The 14,275-nt window shown below is 43.9% G+C and overlaps 3 protein-coding genes and 1 long non-coding RNA gene across 15 annotated transcripts; 3 read left to right on the forward strand and 1 right to left on the reverse strand.

Annotated features, from left to right (window-relative positions):
* The first annotated feature begins 609 nt into the window (after positions 1–609).
* On the forward strand, positions 610–2,617 carry ripply3 (ripply transcriptional repressor 3). Its single transcript, XM_008333479.3, has 4 exons — positions 610–869; positions 1,491–1,557; positions 1,647–1,717; positions 1,844–2,617. Exons 1-4 carry the CDS (start codon positions 772–774, stop codon positions 2,061–2,063), a joined length of 456 nt encoding a protein of 151 aa, XP_008331701.1. The 5' UTR covers positions 610–771; the 3' UTR covers positions 2,064–2,617.
* Positions 2,595–9,938, reverse strand: LOC103395701 (uncharacterized). Of its 4 annotated transcripts, XR_003053006.1 has the most exons (6): positions 9,803–9,938; positions 7,304–7,391; positions 4,504–4,613; positions 4,288–4,428; positions 2,794–2,840; positions 2,595–2,711 (listed from the first exon to the last, which is right to left on the reverse strand). It is a non-coding gene; the product is annotated as an uncharacterized LOC103395701 (long non-coding RNA). The 4 variants fall into 4 exon arrangements; XR_003053004.1 differs by lacking the exon at positions 2,595–2,711 and having other exon boundaries at positions 2,813–2,840; positions 4,551–4,613; XR_003053003.1 differs by lacking the exon at positions 2,595–2,711 and having other exon boundaries at positions 2,813–2,840; positions 4,509–4,613.
* prrg3 (proline rich and Gla domain 3) lies at positions 3,452–7,240 on the forward strand. Its single transcript, XM_008333485.3, has 4 exons — positions 3,452–3,566; positions 4,571–4,619; positions 4,700–4,860; positions 5,291–7,240. Exons 2-4 carry the CDS (start codon positions 4,610–4,612, stop codon positions 5,858–5,860), a joined length of 741 nt encoding a protein of 246 aa, XP_008331707.1. The 5' UTR covers positions 3,452–3,566; positions 4,571–4,609; the 3' UTR covers positions 5,861–7,240.
* LOC103395698 (mitochondrial fission factor-like) lies at positions 9,260–12,527 on the forward strand. 9 transcript variants are annotated; one of them, XR_003053002.1, is made up of 9 exons: positions 9,438–9,948; positions 10,292–10,466; positions 10,556–10,680; positions 10,846–10,952; positions 11,138–11,317; positions 11,586–11,666; positions 11,900–11,972; positions 12,040–12,240; positions 12,291–12,527. XR_003053002.1 is itself a non-coding variant. In XM_025065996.1 (8 exons), the coding sequence occupies exons 2-8, from the start codon at positions 10,328–10,330 to the stop codon at positions 12,169–12,171; spliced, it is 837 nt and encodes a 278-aa protein (XP_024921764.1). In that variant the 5' UTR covers positions 9,260–9,408; positions 10,290–10,327; the 3' UTR covers positions 12,172–12,527. The 9 variants fall into 9 exon arrangements, 8 of the variants coding, with proteins under 8 accessions (XP_024921764.1, XP_024921763.1, XP_024921767.1 ...); XM_025065996.1 differs by lacking the exon at positions 9,438–9,948 and adding an exon at positions 9,260–9,408 and having other exon boundaries at positions 10,290–10,466; positions 12,040–12,527; XM_025065995.1 differs by lacking the exon at positions 9,438–9,948 and adding an exon at positions 9,263–9,420 and having other exon boundaries at positions 12,040–12,527.
* The last annotated feature ends 1,748 nt before the right edge of the window (positions 12,528–14,275 follow it).

Below are 14,275 nucleotides of genomic sequence, written 5' to 3' on the forward strand. Positions count from 1 at the left end.
AACTTTCTGATGGAACACCTTCAAACTATGGTTAAACCCCCACAAACCACTTCACAATAGATAATATCAGAAATGTGAACTGTTTTCTTTATACAAATAATCAATCAATCAATGAAGATTTAAATATGTTTATAATTTTAAAAAACAAAAAACACTTTAAATAGGATGTCACAGTGACAAAACAAAAGTAATCTGACTTGAAGCAGACTTTGTATGAATGTATAAACACATTAGGCCGAGGGGGGGCGTGTTTTGAGCAACATCAACAAATCACCTAATTAAATTGTTGGCTTGAAATAGTCGGTGCCACAAAAGATTGGCAGAAAATTGGCAAAAGATAGGAAATAACACGCATGCTAATGTGGCTTCTGCTCGTTGGAGTATTGTGACAATAACAACAAATAAAGAGTTCAGTAGTTTAGTAATAACACCGCCTTCAGGCCACACTGTGTCGTTTATAAACGTGGACTTCAATAATCGTAATTCAATAATAGTAATTTTCCAACCACTCTGGGCTCCTGCCGTACGTTAAGACGAACAGCGGGGGGGGGGGGGCTGCGGCTCCTCCTCCACCCCCCCCGAATAGGACCCCCCTCTGAGCCTCTGAGCACCTCTGCTTTATAAACCTCCGACACCTCCGCCATCGCTACACTCCTCCACACACAGACCTCGGACTTCTGCTCGGTCCTTGTTAAACCCCAGGACGTTTGTCTTCTCTTCTGAAACACTCGTTGTTGTTTTTTCTATACTTTACCGTACTTTTGTGGCAGAATGAGTTCGGCGTGTGTGCTCGTCCAGCAGCCGTCTCTGGGGGCAGTGCTGCGGCCGTGTCCGCAGGCAGTGAGCAGCCGCTCGGACACAAGCAGCAGGTAGGTCCCGCTGTGACGAAACTCCGTGTTTTACAAATTTTAAACGTTTGTTCACTTTTTTTAATTTGAAAATATGTTAGAATGCGCTTATCAAATGTTAGGCTTTGAAGAAGTAGTGAACTAGGTTAGCGATGGTAATAACCAGCTAGAAGGCTAACCGGCTGGCTAAGCCCGTAGTTGTTGAAACAAACGATTCGTTTTTTTAATTGAGGACGTTAATCGACTTGTGTAAACTCTTGGTTTTTATTTTTTAGCTTAAATGTATAATAGTGTTTTCAGAAGCTAAAGACTGTCGTAGTATTTTGTTTTTTAGAAATATTTACAAAGCTTAGACATTTCGTGCAACTACTGCAGTATATCACATTCGTCTGTACCTTGTTGTTTAAAAAGTATCGTAGTAATACTTGCTACCTGTAAGAAGAGCATAATATTTATTCAAAAATGACTTCATTCAGAGTCAGTAGAAGGAATCTTAGTTCCTGCAGACATGATTGAGTTGGTAGTGGAGGTAAACTGTAGCTGGGGCTATAGCGCCCCCTCGTGTTGTTCACTGAACAGTGTTTCTACAGCAGAGTGAGTTTGTTTATTGACTGATTTGTTTGCTGTTCTCTTTCATTGCAGTCAGAGGTCACTGTGGCGGCCGTGGATGAACTCTCCAGAACAGTGTCGTCACAGAAGGCTGTCCTGTGTAAGTTCTTCAACGACCTGTTCTAGTCTGACAGAACATACACACTGGTAAACTCCGTACTTAGATCCTTTTGTTTCTCTACCCCACAGCCTTACTCCAGAGCTTCAGTACCAGGGAGTTTGACACCTGGAAAAGTCCAGTCTTTCCAGCACCCTGTCAGGTTAGCATCCATATTTGTTTGTTTTTTCTCTCTAATGACATCACAGATTTGCACAAATCCGTTGATTCTCTGATGTTCAGTGGTGTTTGTTTGTTAACATGACGTCGTGTTCTCTCTTTGAAACAGGCTGTTTTGGCCCAAGAAGAAGTCCTTTGACTATCTGTACAGTGATGGAGAGGCTCTGCTGAGGAACTTCCCTGTTCAGGCAACGATCAACTTCTATGAGGAGTCTGACTGTGATGATGACGATGATGATGATGATGACGACGAAGAGGAGGACTGGGAAGAGGAGGACGACTCTGAGCCACGCCTGAAACCACAGTCGTATTTCACACACTACAACTGATGGACGGAACGTCTCCACGACTTTCTGTGAAAGTGCTGGAGAGATGACTTTAGTCTGAAGAATTTGTCCTCACAAACCTAACTTTTTCAACGCCTGACTGAGGCCTCAGGAGATGCTACCAACGAGGCCAACGATGAAGAATGTTCCGACCCACATGTTGACGTGAACCAGTGTTAAGAACCACGAGAACTGGGCTTTCCTTTGATTATAAATCTACAGCACGGTTCTTCTTACAGTTCTGTCTCTTCAGTTTCTGCCTCTGGAGTTAAATCCATTTCATATTCTGCATGTGTTGCACATTCTAAGTGTGTTGTTGTTGTTGTTGTTTTCCATGTGGATATTAGTGCGACTGTTGAGCCAAGATGTCAAATGTATGTCCCACATTTGGGAGAATCTCAGGGTCCGATCCTCGCCACGTTGTACAGACGGTGATCTACACTCATTTATAACTTATATATTGTACATACCTTGTACATAGACATATTAAAATGATTTATTTTTATATTGTTTACTGAAGAAGTATTGGTGAAGAAATAAATGAAAATGTAAACGTACTCACTCTGATAGCGGCCTCACTGTCTCCTGAAATCCTTTTGGTGTTTATCCACTGTTTGGCTTCGAGTCAGATGAAAGTCAACAGAGATAGATCTGAAGTGGACAGGGACCAGGACAGGGGATAAGACAGGGCGTATGGAGAGAGAGACTTTCAGTCCAGGAGAAGGAGGAATACCAGCAGATGAATAGTTTTCTTCAGCAGTGACGAGGAAGCTCACGAATCTGAAAATGAACATAAACAACAACTTAAAATACAATTGACATTAAATCTACATAAAACTGTAAAAACTGTAAAGGTGTATTTATGTGTACAAATATCTAAATTTGTCTTCTGAATATTCATCTAACGTGATAGGCCTCGTGCCACAAAAGCAGTTGTTTGGTTTTGACCACTGTAAGCTACTGTACAAACGTGATACTCCATTATAGCTAGCTCTATAGGAATTAATTATTTTTGTTACAAATATAAATGAGCGTTAATATTAAAATACGGTTTAAGGAAACATTGACCAGCCATTAAATAAGCAGCAGAATTTTTAGCTTCTCAGAAGAAACTCATTTTGATGTGATAAAAATCAACAGTTTGAAACATCGAGTATATATAAACCACCACTAAATACATTTTGTTGCACAGTTGTCAATTGAGAAGTAATGTATAATTTTATTTAATAGGTTACTATATTAGTCTTTTATTATACATGGGCACTTTCACTTTTTATTCGCGTTTCACGGTCTTTTATAATAAAAAACAAACAAAAACGCTATGTGGAAGTCCCGCCCTTCCTCCCAGCAGTGACATCAGTTGTGGCCGTGATTGGTCAGTTACCGAGAATTTTCGTTTTCAATTGGCTGTAGTCTACGTGACTCACTCTCAGTGCAGTGACTCGTGTGGGAGTTCCCTGGAGTCCAGGATGGAAGGGGAAAGGTTTTTTATCAAGCGCAATGAAGGTAGGAACGATTTTTTCAAAATGTATATTATTTTTATCTCCCCTCTCTCTGAAAGGGAAATGTACATGCCTTAACACAGCTCTTTATACTGTTTTCAAAATGGCGACTCTTAAGGCTGAAAAGGAACATTAACTGTCGTGATTATTAATTTTTCATATGCTGTTATAAAAGCATCACAACACGTTGCTAATCTGCTAACGGTCTCCGTTAGAGTTTATTAAAACACGACCTTGTGGGGTTTTTTTCCCCAGTACTTTTTCTTAGTGCTATTACTTAGAGTGGCACAGAACGCTACGTGCTGAATAATGCGTGTCCATGTACAGTATGTCAGACATTTTAAAAATATCCGTTAGAACATCCGCCCCTCTGTAGAACATTTATTCTGACAAACTTTACACTGACCTTAAACAAAACACACATATAAAATAAATAATAAAATACATCCTGAGCCTCCCATTTCTTTGTCCATGTTGCTATGGCAGCCGCCCCCCCCCCTCCTCCTTCTATATTTATAGTAGCCTATAGGTTTCCTGTGTTATTTTTATATTTTGGAAACATTTCCAGACTTACAAACCAATCAACTCCACTCCTGTTTTATACATTTGCTGCTCTATTTTCACGTTTAGGGAAAAAATGTATCTGAAAAAACACATGGGGAAAAAAATGAAAACATAAAATGAAATAAAAGTGGCGTGTGCAGAATATTAAATGAATTCCATACGTCATTTATGAAGGGTTTCCTCCTCAGCAGAGACACCAGGCCTGAGCTACATTTTCCTGTTTTCCTCTCATTTGTAACTGGGGTAGGAAGCACTAGCGTAGCCTGGTCAAATCTTGGAGCCATGGATTGAAAGTAATGAATCTGTAATTTATTATAAATATTAATATTACAGCACCGTTGTATTTACACGTGTGTAATTCTGTTATTTGAACATACTCCACCCCCGATGTGGTCCAGTGTGTGTCCACGTCACAGTGTCTCACGTGTTGTTTTGATGCTGCAGGTTCGTTCCTGGTCAGTGTGTGAATAACAGGGAAGAAGCATGGCTGTAGGTGAGGGAAACACACAACTTTAAAGTGGGGTTTTGTGTGTGTGAGTCCAGGTGATTGACGAGTTCATTCCTGTGTTGCAGCATTCCTGACTTTTAAGGATGCTCACTCCCTCCTGAAACGATTCCCTCGAGCCAATGGCTACATGGAGGAGCTGCGACAGGGGAACATCGAACGGGAGTGTGTCGAGGAGAGCTGCAGTTTTGAAGAAGCCAATGAGGTGTTCGAGAACAAAGAGCGAACGGTGAGCTGGGATTTTATGGCCTGAGTCGTGGGGTGGTCTCCGTGGGTCCACTCTGACTTTATGGTCTGTTGTTGTGAGATAATCAGAATAATGTGGCCGTAGAGGCGCAGTGGTGACCAGATGAAGGTGAAGGGAACTGATGAATAAATTAAACTGGGTCTCTGGAATCCACTGGAACACCTCGAGCTGAAGAACAAATACAGTCATTTCCCCTGAGCGCTGACAAAAATACTGTGTCCTGGTTTAAATATCTGCTCTTAGACATTACTGCAGTACTACTTAAAGTAAACATTTCTGGGTCTTATTCCCCCTTGTTTTCTTTAGAGCCTTCAGTTTTTTTTACAGCTGCTTTACAGACTTTAGGTTTTTTAGAAATGTAAACGAATGTCCTTCATGCCCTTGGAAACCTGTGGAATGTCTCCGCCCACAGATGGAGTTTTGGAAAAGTCGTGGTTCCTACACCGTGAGCAGCAACAGTGACGGGCGATCTGAGCGCGCCGACACCGTCTACATGGTGGTTCCTCTGTTGGGCGTGGCCCTGCTCATCATCATCGGCCTCTTCCTCCTGTGGAGGTGCCAGCTTCAGAAGGCCACGCGGCGGAGGCCCGCCTACACCCAGAACCGATACCTGGCCAACAACCGCAGCACTCGCAGCCTGCCGAGGATCCTGGTCTACCGGGAAACGGTGGCACACGACAGCCCCCACCAGGAGTCCAACTCACACCCCACCGTCATAGTGAGCGGCGCCGAGAGGGGAGAAGCAGGGAGAGAGGGGGGCAGAGGGGGAGGGTTGGACTCACACGGCCTTCACCAGCACAACACCCGCTCCCTGTACGTCCAGGACTCCTCCTTCTCCGTGGCCTCCCGGCTGTCTGGAGCCACACCTCCTCCGTCGTATGAAGAGGTGACGGGACACCTGGAGAGCAGTGGAGACGAGACCGCGGCTCCGTCATACAGTGACCCTCCACCCAAGTACGAGGAGATAATAAAGGAGAAATGAGGGGCTGGAGCCACGTGTTGAGCACACCCACAGTAGGTCGTTGTCGTCCAGCGATGTTCACTCTGAACAAACGTCACTTCATCACTTTGATCTTCAACAACATGGACTTTTTCAGGTTCTGGGAATTTGGCTCCAAAAACGTCACCCACTTTATGTTGTCACATAAAGGGGGTGATTATGATGACCCCCCCCTCCCTGATTGGGTAGTTCCACCCTTAATTGCACTCCCATGACGACACTAGGGGGAGACATCCAGGGAGGCAGTACAACATTTTAAATTTAATTGATTATAAAATGTAACCTGAACTTAAAATAAGGGATGTGTTTTGGCAACAATCCGACGATACCATACGTATCAAGATACAGGGGCAACAATACGATATGTCGCGATATTTTGTGATACTATAGTCACGCTGATATATTGAGGGTTTTTTTTTAGTCCCAGTGTGATCCTAGTCTCAGACTCTGTTCCATCTGAACATCAGTTCCTAACTCTGGAACAGAGGGATCTACATTTGGAATCACCAGTTAAAATCAAGAACTGATCAATGACTGAGGAGATTGATACGGGATCAGGAGAGGAGATATTGTGATATATTCAGTGGATGGAGATTTTCTTACATCCCAGACCTAAAATGCCACACAGTCAATCACAGCCCGTACACATGAGATCAAAGGGATTCCCCACTTTTGTTTACATTCATCTTCTATCCTAAATATGTCACCAAGTGTTGGTATGGTGGTTGTGATGTCATCATCTGTACAGGTGCCTCTGGGATCTTTTCTCATAGATAACGTTTCACTGCCAAAAACATGTGCTCTGCTTCACTCTGATCTGTGTCTCTGTGCTCCTCGTCCTCACTGTGATCCTCAGAGCGTGGACGTGGACACGTCCCTGCTCTCACGGGATCACTGCCTGCACCAACCTGTGGGTGCCACGCCCTGTGATGTCACTGCCGCCTTTTTATTCACCTTCAAACGGCAGTGAAGTCCAGTGTCTCCAGTCAGAACTTCTGCAGCTCGGTGCCAAACGGACGGGACTTTATTTGTTGCCAAATGTGCTTCGTTCAGTACTAGATATATGAATCAGTGTGTGTGTGTGTGTGTGGACCAAGCGCTGTTCACTGTGTTTAATCAGTACCGTCTGACACCTGGTAATGACACCTGGTACTTTTCTTGCTGCCAATCAGCCACAGAATTCATTTGTATATTTCTTCAAAACAACTAGTATATGAACAAATACAGGATGGTTTTTTTTTATAATTTCTAGTTAGAACAGTTCAAATCAGTGTCCCAGGTGTCACTAATGTCTAAAGATTTTATTGAGGATTTCACTGCCTTTAAAAGTTCTGATATAAAATTAAAATGAGATTATTATTATTATTACTGATATAAATTTAAAATGAGATTATTATTATTATAAGAGTCACAAAATGTACTCACCTGCTGCTCCTCTAAGTAGTTTTCCAGAGATGCTTTATATCAGTGTTTCCTAAAGTAGGGGGCGGGGCCACCAGGAGGTGTGGAGTTACTGCAGGGGTGAGAGAGAGAGAGAGAGAGAGAGGAAACAGCACTGGTTTGTTTTTGGATTTATTTGTTCAATGACAAAAACTATTAACGTGTCAATAGATTATGTACCACAAGGGGGCGCTGGACAAGTCTGGGAAGCACTCCTTTTTCTATGATTATTTTACATTTCACTAAGACGTGTACCATGAAGACGAGGGTTGATCCAGACTGTGGTTCATCAGTTCTGCTGCAGCTCAAACTGAAAAGACTGAGCTTTTCTTTCTCTTCTTTACAGATTTTTCTGACCCAGTTCCAGTGTTGACTCTGAAGTATTGATATTTGGTTTCCATCTTTAAACGTGTTTCTAGTATTTTCTCAGTATTTGAATGCACCTGTATTGTGTACTGTACATATACACACTTTTACAGCACGTGTGTTTACAATCGCGGCTCGGTCGTCCAGCAGCTCTGTCGTGTTCTCTGTGTTCTCTGATGTTCTCTGATGTTCTCTGATGAGATCGAACACAATCAAAGCACCAGGAGACCAGGCGACTGCTGGTTCAATTCTGTCGACTCAGATTCTGTTAACGACTCATTTGTTTTATTACAGTTATTATGGTATTATAGGGGGCCGTCACAGGTTGATGAGTTTATAATGTCGTCCATCACAGTTTGATTATTACTGCCTGGGATTCAGAAGTCGAGACAATGGACCTAAACATCAGCGTCAGAGTCCAGTCGATGGACCCAGAACCAACGCTTCGACACATTAAGATTTAGACGAGGGTTAAATATCACTGACGTAGTCACTGCTGGTGTTAAAGCTGTGTATGTGGAGCCTCGTTCACTGCAGTCACTGTCTGATTCTCTACCTTTAAACTGAGAAACTCTACATTAACGTCAGAACGTGTGGATTCCGTTCACACCTGTTCAGTGAACGTCTGCAGACGTGGCTCCAGATGTTCTCTGGAAATTCTCCAGCCCAGCTCAGAGAACACAGCAGGAGAAATTCCAGGGAACGCTCTGGTTCATCCACAGGGGGCGCTGCTGCTGCTGCTGTCTCACACTGACAATCTTCTAGTGTCTCCAGACAATGTTCAGGGTCAAAGGTCATACCCTCATATTTAGCGAGAACGTTAATGTCCAAACTGGACCTGAACACATTTACAAAATGAGTCATGTGACCCGTTACACGCCACATGTGACCGTGGACCAATGATCTGAAGGCAGCAGTTTGAACAGGTGTGGTTTTTCTGTCCTACAGACGGAGGTGTTTACAGTGTTTGATATTGTTGTAGCGAAGGTAACGTTCACTCTTCACCAGTGGCTTATTTTTCTATTCTGTTCTTGAAGTCGTTCACTGCCTTTTCCTACACGGCCTGTCACTGTTCCACAGGCCGCTGTTTTCCACTGTACAGCAAAAGAAAACAAAAATGTAAAAAAAAACTATTTAATCCTGTGAAATTCATATAAAAGTGACTTCTTTCCACCAACATACGTGCACTGTGGTTTTTAATGTACCTCAATGTGTCTATTAAAATCAACCAATCATTGTTCTTTATTTGGTTTTAATATTTTGGTTTTAAGTTAATTTGTCATGTTGCAGCCAGGTTTCATTCACACAGACATGTGACACAGCATGCAGCAAAAACAGCCAAAAATACTAATGTGTTTTTGGTTAATAAATGTTTAAAAAATTGGGACATAACCAAGCAGTAAAACTATGCTCCATTAAAATAGGACAAATTCAGTTTGTTTTGGTTATTAAATGTTTAAAAATGTGACACATAACCAACCAGTAAAACCTTCATTTTTTATTATAATGCACCATTAAAATAGGACAAATTCAGTTTGTGTAAATGTACTTGGAAATCAACACCTATTTTGATTCTATTTTTTCCTATATTTAATGGAGTGCTGTTCCTACTCCTCACCAGCAGAGGGCAGTGATGTATCGGTATGTTGAAAACTCTTATGTACTGAGAGACGAGAGCGAACGAAGAAGAAGAGTCGGTGGAAGAAGTTGCGATTCAGTGACTTTTAAAAAATAAGGTTTGTTTTTCTTCTCTTATTTTGTCATTTAACGATTTTCTGCTTCGCAACTTTGACCTCATTCGTCATCGACCTTTCACCGTCACCTGACTTGACGTCAGCTTGCGAGCGACACATGCCGTGACGTTTGGGCCAAAAGTGTTGCTCTGGTTACCGGAGCTACGGAGGGCGACGTTTACTTGTCCTTCAAACAGCTGTTTAAATCTTCAAAACTAGAAATTGTCGTAAAAATGTAGTATTTCATAATATTTACCAAAAAAACTGACGATACTGTTGCTGTAATGATATAAGTTGACATTAATAACATTACGGTTATTAGTTTGAGGTTATTGAAGTTGAACAAAGGTTCTTTGGAGATGACACCCACTGGTGGAGAACTTACCTCATCTCTGAGTCAACTTCTTGGTGACTTTGATCTGAAGTCTTAGTCAGGACGGAGGAGCAGACGGAGCTGCAACAACAGGATTGATGCAGGCACGAGTTGAGACAAACAGACGATGGGTCGTAGTGGTTCATACAGTTGAAGAGGTGGGAGAACAAACTGCTGTGTCCAATAATCCACACGGGGGGGGGGGGGGGGGGGGGGGGGGGGGGGGTGGGGGTGCTGAAAAACACTGATGGTTTAATTGGTCCATATGTCTGATAGTCTGATAGTCACATGTTCCAGGTGATCAGTGATCAGTTTACCTGTGTGCCTTAATGTAGAAATTAAATTTAAAACACTGACCGTGGGACTGAAGGACAGAAACATGAAAATAAAAATAAGAAATAAATCAACACAAAACAACAAACTTTTCTTGCTCTGGTGAAAATCATCCAACTGTGTTTGTCTCTCAGACTACACTCACGCCTGGTGTGTTTTCACCTGCAGGTTTCTGAGCAGAGTGTAGTCCGTCACCTCGCCCTCATGGACGTCCTCAGTCACAGCATGCGTGTCCCAGAGCGCCTGGGCGTCAGCCCCAGGCAGCACTGGCAGAGGGAGGAGGACGGAGACAACGTCCCATCACTTTTCACCATGCAGGTCCCTGATAGGCTGACATACACAGGTGGGTGGACACCACACACTGCTGTTCACCTGTGGCTGCAGCCTGGGTTCAAACTGTGGTTTGTGTCATTTCCTGTGTCTCACCCACAGAAGCCCCCGACATGAGCCCCAGTCCGATGTTTAACCAAGCCAGGACCATGATCTGTGGTACCATGAGTCTGGACCCGTGCTGGGAAGGCGGTTCTGGAGAGATGTTCTGCATAGAAGCGCTGCCGGTAAGATCCACAGAACCAGAGCTTTGACATCACATCACACACCATGTGACTGAAGAGGTCGTGACCTGGAACAAACGGTCAAACTTCTCCAGGAGAACGTCTCCTTCTACATCCACAGGCTGAAGTGACAGCTGTGTGTCTGTTTCTGTTCTTCACCTGCGACAGAGTCCGATGCGGCGGTCGTTCAGTGACCAGAACTTCAGCAGAACTCCGCCCGACGCTCCGTCTCCTCTGAAGCAGGCGCTGCTGGTTCCCAGAGCTCCGTCCAACCCGTAAGTACAGCAGGGTCTCCTGGATTTAAGTTTGGGTTCTGAAACTATGGTGCGTGTACAAGTGGCAGTACTTGGAGTAGGTCTGTGTGGGTCAGAATGGTCGGACTGGTGGTCTTAGAACTTCCCCCCCCCTCCCCTCCCCCCCCCCCCTCTGTTCATGTTCTCCTCCTCCTCCTCCTCTGTAGCAGTGGTTCAGGTCTCGTCCTCGTCCGTCCCCAGACCAGCAGCCGCCCTCAGACCCAGACTCCGCCCGCCCCCGCCCCCCCCCTCAGCTCCCTGTCCTTTCACCATGTGGTGACGGCTGCCAAGCAGCTGGGCCGAAGAGCATCAGAGCGCCTCCTGCAGATGATGGCTCAGAAATACAGGTGTGAGTCGTCCAGTGAAGGCTGCGTCCGTCTGAGTGAGAAGTTAACCAGCTGAACCAACTAACCAGTGGCTGATAACTAATACCCACCCTGCCTTGCTCTGTTTGTGTCATGTGACCAGTGTGTGGGTCAGTGCTGCAGGGTCGTGACCTCTGCTCTGCTTCACCTTGGTTGTCAGAACGGTTTTGTTTGTTTGTTTGTTTGTTGTGGTCGTCCGTCACCTGTCCTCAGACCACGGGTTTGTTTTTCTGTCTTTGTTGGAGGAAAGATTTGGACACAAAGAGAAGCCGTTTCATCCAGGAAGAACCCGACCGAAGGTTCCTGCGTCAGCTGACCTGGAGAACAACGAGTGAGTCGCACTGATGACGTCATCACTGTCATCACCTGCAGTACCCAAACAGTGACATGGGGGGGCAGAGTCTGGACATCAGAGCCTAAAGTGTGGGGGGAGGTAGAGCGGGGGGGAGGTGAGGGGTCAACCACCGTGTCAGTCGTTCATCTCTGACCCCGGTCAGTGGTTGGTCTGTGCTGCAGAGGTGGTTAGGTCAGTGTTACTAACTGTAACTGTCCATGTGTGGTCAGAGTGATGGACACCTGGAGTCCAGTGGAGGACGGGGGAGGAGCTGCAGTGGAGTTCATCATCCTCAGGAGACAGGTAGGACCTCGAGGGAGGGGACGGTTCTTGTTCTTTGTCCACAGTCACCGACCGTCTCCCCCTGCAGGTGATGAAGATGAACCGTCGGCTGGCAGCGCTGGAGAAGAACAACACGGAGCGGAGGAGCACCGAAGTCATCCTCTTCTCTGTGATCGTTTCTGCATGTCTGCTCAACACCTGGCTGTGGGTCCGCAGATAACACACACACACACACACACACACATTTATATACCGTGGGGCTCCAGGATACCAGTCTAATCTGTTCATCAACTTCACTCGTGTCGATTGAACTAATTAACAATTAATTAATTACTCCAGAAAAATACTATTAATCAATTAAATTAACCCCCATCTAAACATCAAAAACATAGATATAAACAAATACACTGATATTATAAAATAATAATAATAATTAAGAATGGGTAAAATAACACGAGAGGAAACAGCGCCACAGTGTGGAGTGAAAATGGAGCTGGTTTGACACTGGTAACTGGATGTTTCCTGGTATATTTCCTGGTCTTCTCACTGCGGTGGTTTCAAACACGTCAGAGTGACATCAGCGATGATCTTCTCACTGCGGTTTCGAACACGTCAGAGTGACATCAGCGATGATGTCATTGATGAGTCACTCTGAAGCCCTTTTGTTTTCCCATGTAAATGATGTAAAGTATTTATACTGTAGTATTTATTTGGATGAACTGTTGCAGGTTTGAAGTATTTAGATTAAAAAAACCCAAACTAATCACCAGCTGCATGCACTTTGATAGAGTGAAATATGAACCACGTGGGTGTCGGACGTTCTACGTGTGAATAGTTGAAATATTCTTCATTATCACAGTTATGGATTGTCAATGTTTCGCAACAAAAGTTAAAGAGTTGTATATAAGTGTGGTGTAATGATGGACGATGTTCTGAAGAAATAAATGTAGTTTCTATATGTTTATGTTGTTGTTGTTTGTTTACTTCAGTTTTGAAGCCTCAGTGATGGTTGGGGGGCAGGGGGGTAAAAACCTGATGAATGACTTTGATGCTGCGGTGAGACAGACGTTAGCGTTAGCAAAATAAAACAGTTTTGACGTCAACGTCAGGCTAACACGTACGTTTGAAGTGAATGTAAAGGAGCGAAAAACTCTCCGTCAATATACTTCACACTAGCTGAATTTATTTATATTATATTTGAACAAACATTTGGTTACGGTGGAGTCGGCCGGGAAACAGAAACTGAACTGACATGAGATGATTGTTGTAAAAATGTGATTGTACAGCAATGAAAATGATTAGAAGACGAGGCGGAAACATCAAAGTCCATCAGTTCAACACAGACATCAGAGGAAACGCTGCACCGGTCGGTCGGTCGGTCGGTCGGTCAGCCGGTCGGTTCCTGGAGGTCCACAGGAACACACGGAAAACGAGTTTGTTTTTCAAAGACCAGAAAAAAAGACTGAAAAGTTTGTATTTTTCCAGTTTGTGGCCTGAACTCTGTTGGTTCACGGCCCAGTTCTGTGGGCGGAGCCTGGAAATGTCTGTTTGTCCAAACGTCAGCACCAGGTGTTTTAAACCAAACACCAGAGGCAGCGGTGAGCAGAGGTCGACACCGATTAAGACCTCACAGTTGATCTGTAAGCTGAAGATTCCCAACCACTGGGCCGCGGCCCATTAGAGTGCCACGTCCGATCACCAGGTTTTCAGATTTCACTTAATTGGCCTGAAGAGTTAAGTACTATTCCACTAGGTGGCAGCAGATAGCCATAATGCTAAAAGTAAACAGACTCAGAGCTGAAGATCTTCATGTGCTTTTTTTTTTTTTTTTTCAATTCCTGCGAATGCATCCACGATGTGTTCAACTAAACAGGTCCAGAAAATCATTCAATTTCATTTTTGTTCAGTGCAGGGTTTTTGTTCATTTGAGTTTAAAAAAACCTGGAAACGCTGGTGCGATCAATACTAACAACGACCAATGACTGGAGATGAACTGTAACGATCAATCATTGGTCCAAATCCTCACACACACACACACACACACACACACACACACAGATCAAACATCTTTGGTCCGTCATTTTTGGTTTGCAGTGACACTGAACTGTACAGTGGTGCAGTGAGAAAAACTATGGACAAGTCAAATGTTTCTGTCTGATCTAACCAACTACTAACTAACTAACTAACTAACTAACTAACTAACTAACACTGATCCACGCCGTGACCTTTGGCCCTGAACCAACACTCCACTGTGCAGAGTTTAAAAACATTCCAAAAAAAAAAAGAAAAAAAAATCATATTTAATATGCATAGTCAAACACTGC

Source organism: Cynoglossus semilaevis, chromosome 19, assembly GCF_000523025.1.
Source record: "Cynoglossus semilaevis isolate Cse_v1.0 chromosome 19, Cse_v1.0, whole genome shotgun sequence".
In the NCBI taxonomy this organism is placed as follows: Eukaryota; Metazoa; Chordata; class Actinopteri; order Pleuronectiformes; family Cynoglossidae; genus Cynoglossus; species Cynoglossus semilaevis.

Excerpts from the sequence above, each read along its gene's own strand:
- LOC103395698 (XM_008333480.3), top strand. The coding sequence starts at position 9,889 with ATGCAGGCACGAGTTGAGACAAACAGACGATGGGTCGTAGTGGTTCAT. Across the intron at positions 11,667-11,899 it reads GCTGACCTGGAGAACAACGA|AGTGATGGACACCTGGAGTC; the intron begins GTGAGTCGCACT and ends ATGTGTGGTCAG. Across the intron at positions 11,973-12,039 it reads TCATCATCCTCAGGAGACAG|GTGATGAAGATGAACCGTCG; the intron begins GTAGGACCTCGA and ends CTCCCCCTGCAG.
- prrg3 (XM_008333485.3), top strand. Across the intron at positions 4,861-5,290 it reads TCGAGAACAAAGAGCGAACG|ATGGAGTTTTGGAAAAGTCG; the intron begins GTGAGCTGGGAT and ends CTCCGCCCACAG.
- ripply3 (XM_008333479.3), top strand. The coding sequence starts at position 772 with ATGAGTTCGGCGTGTGTGCTCGTCCAGCAGCCGTCTCTGGGGGCAGTG. Across the intron at positions 870-1,490 it reads CGCTCGGACACAAGCAGCAG|TCAGAGGTCACTGTGGCGGC; the intron begins GTAGGTCCCGCT and ends CTTTCATTGCAG. Across the intron at positions 1,718-1,843 it reads TCTTTCCAGCACCCTGTCAG|GCTGTTTTGGCCCAAGAAGA; the intron begins GTTAGCATCCAT and ends TCTTTGAAACAG.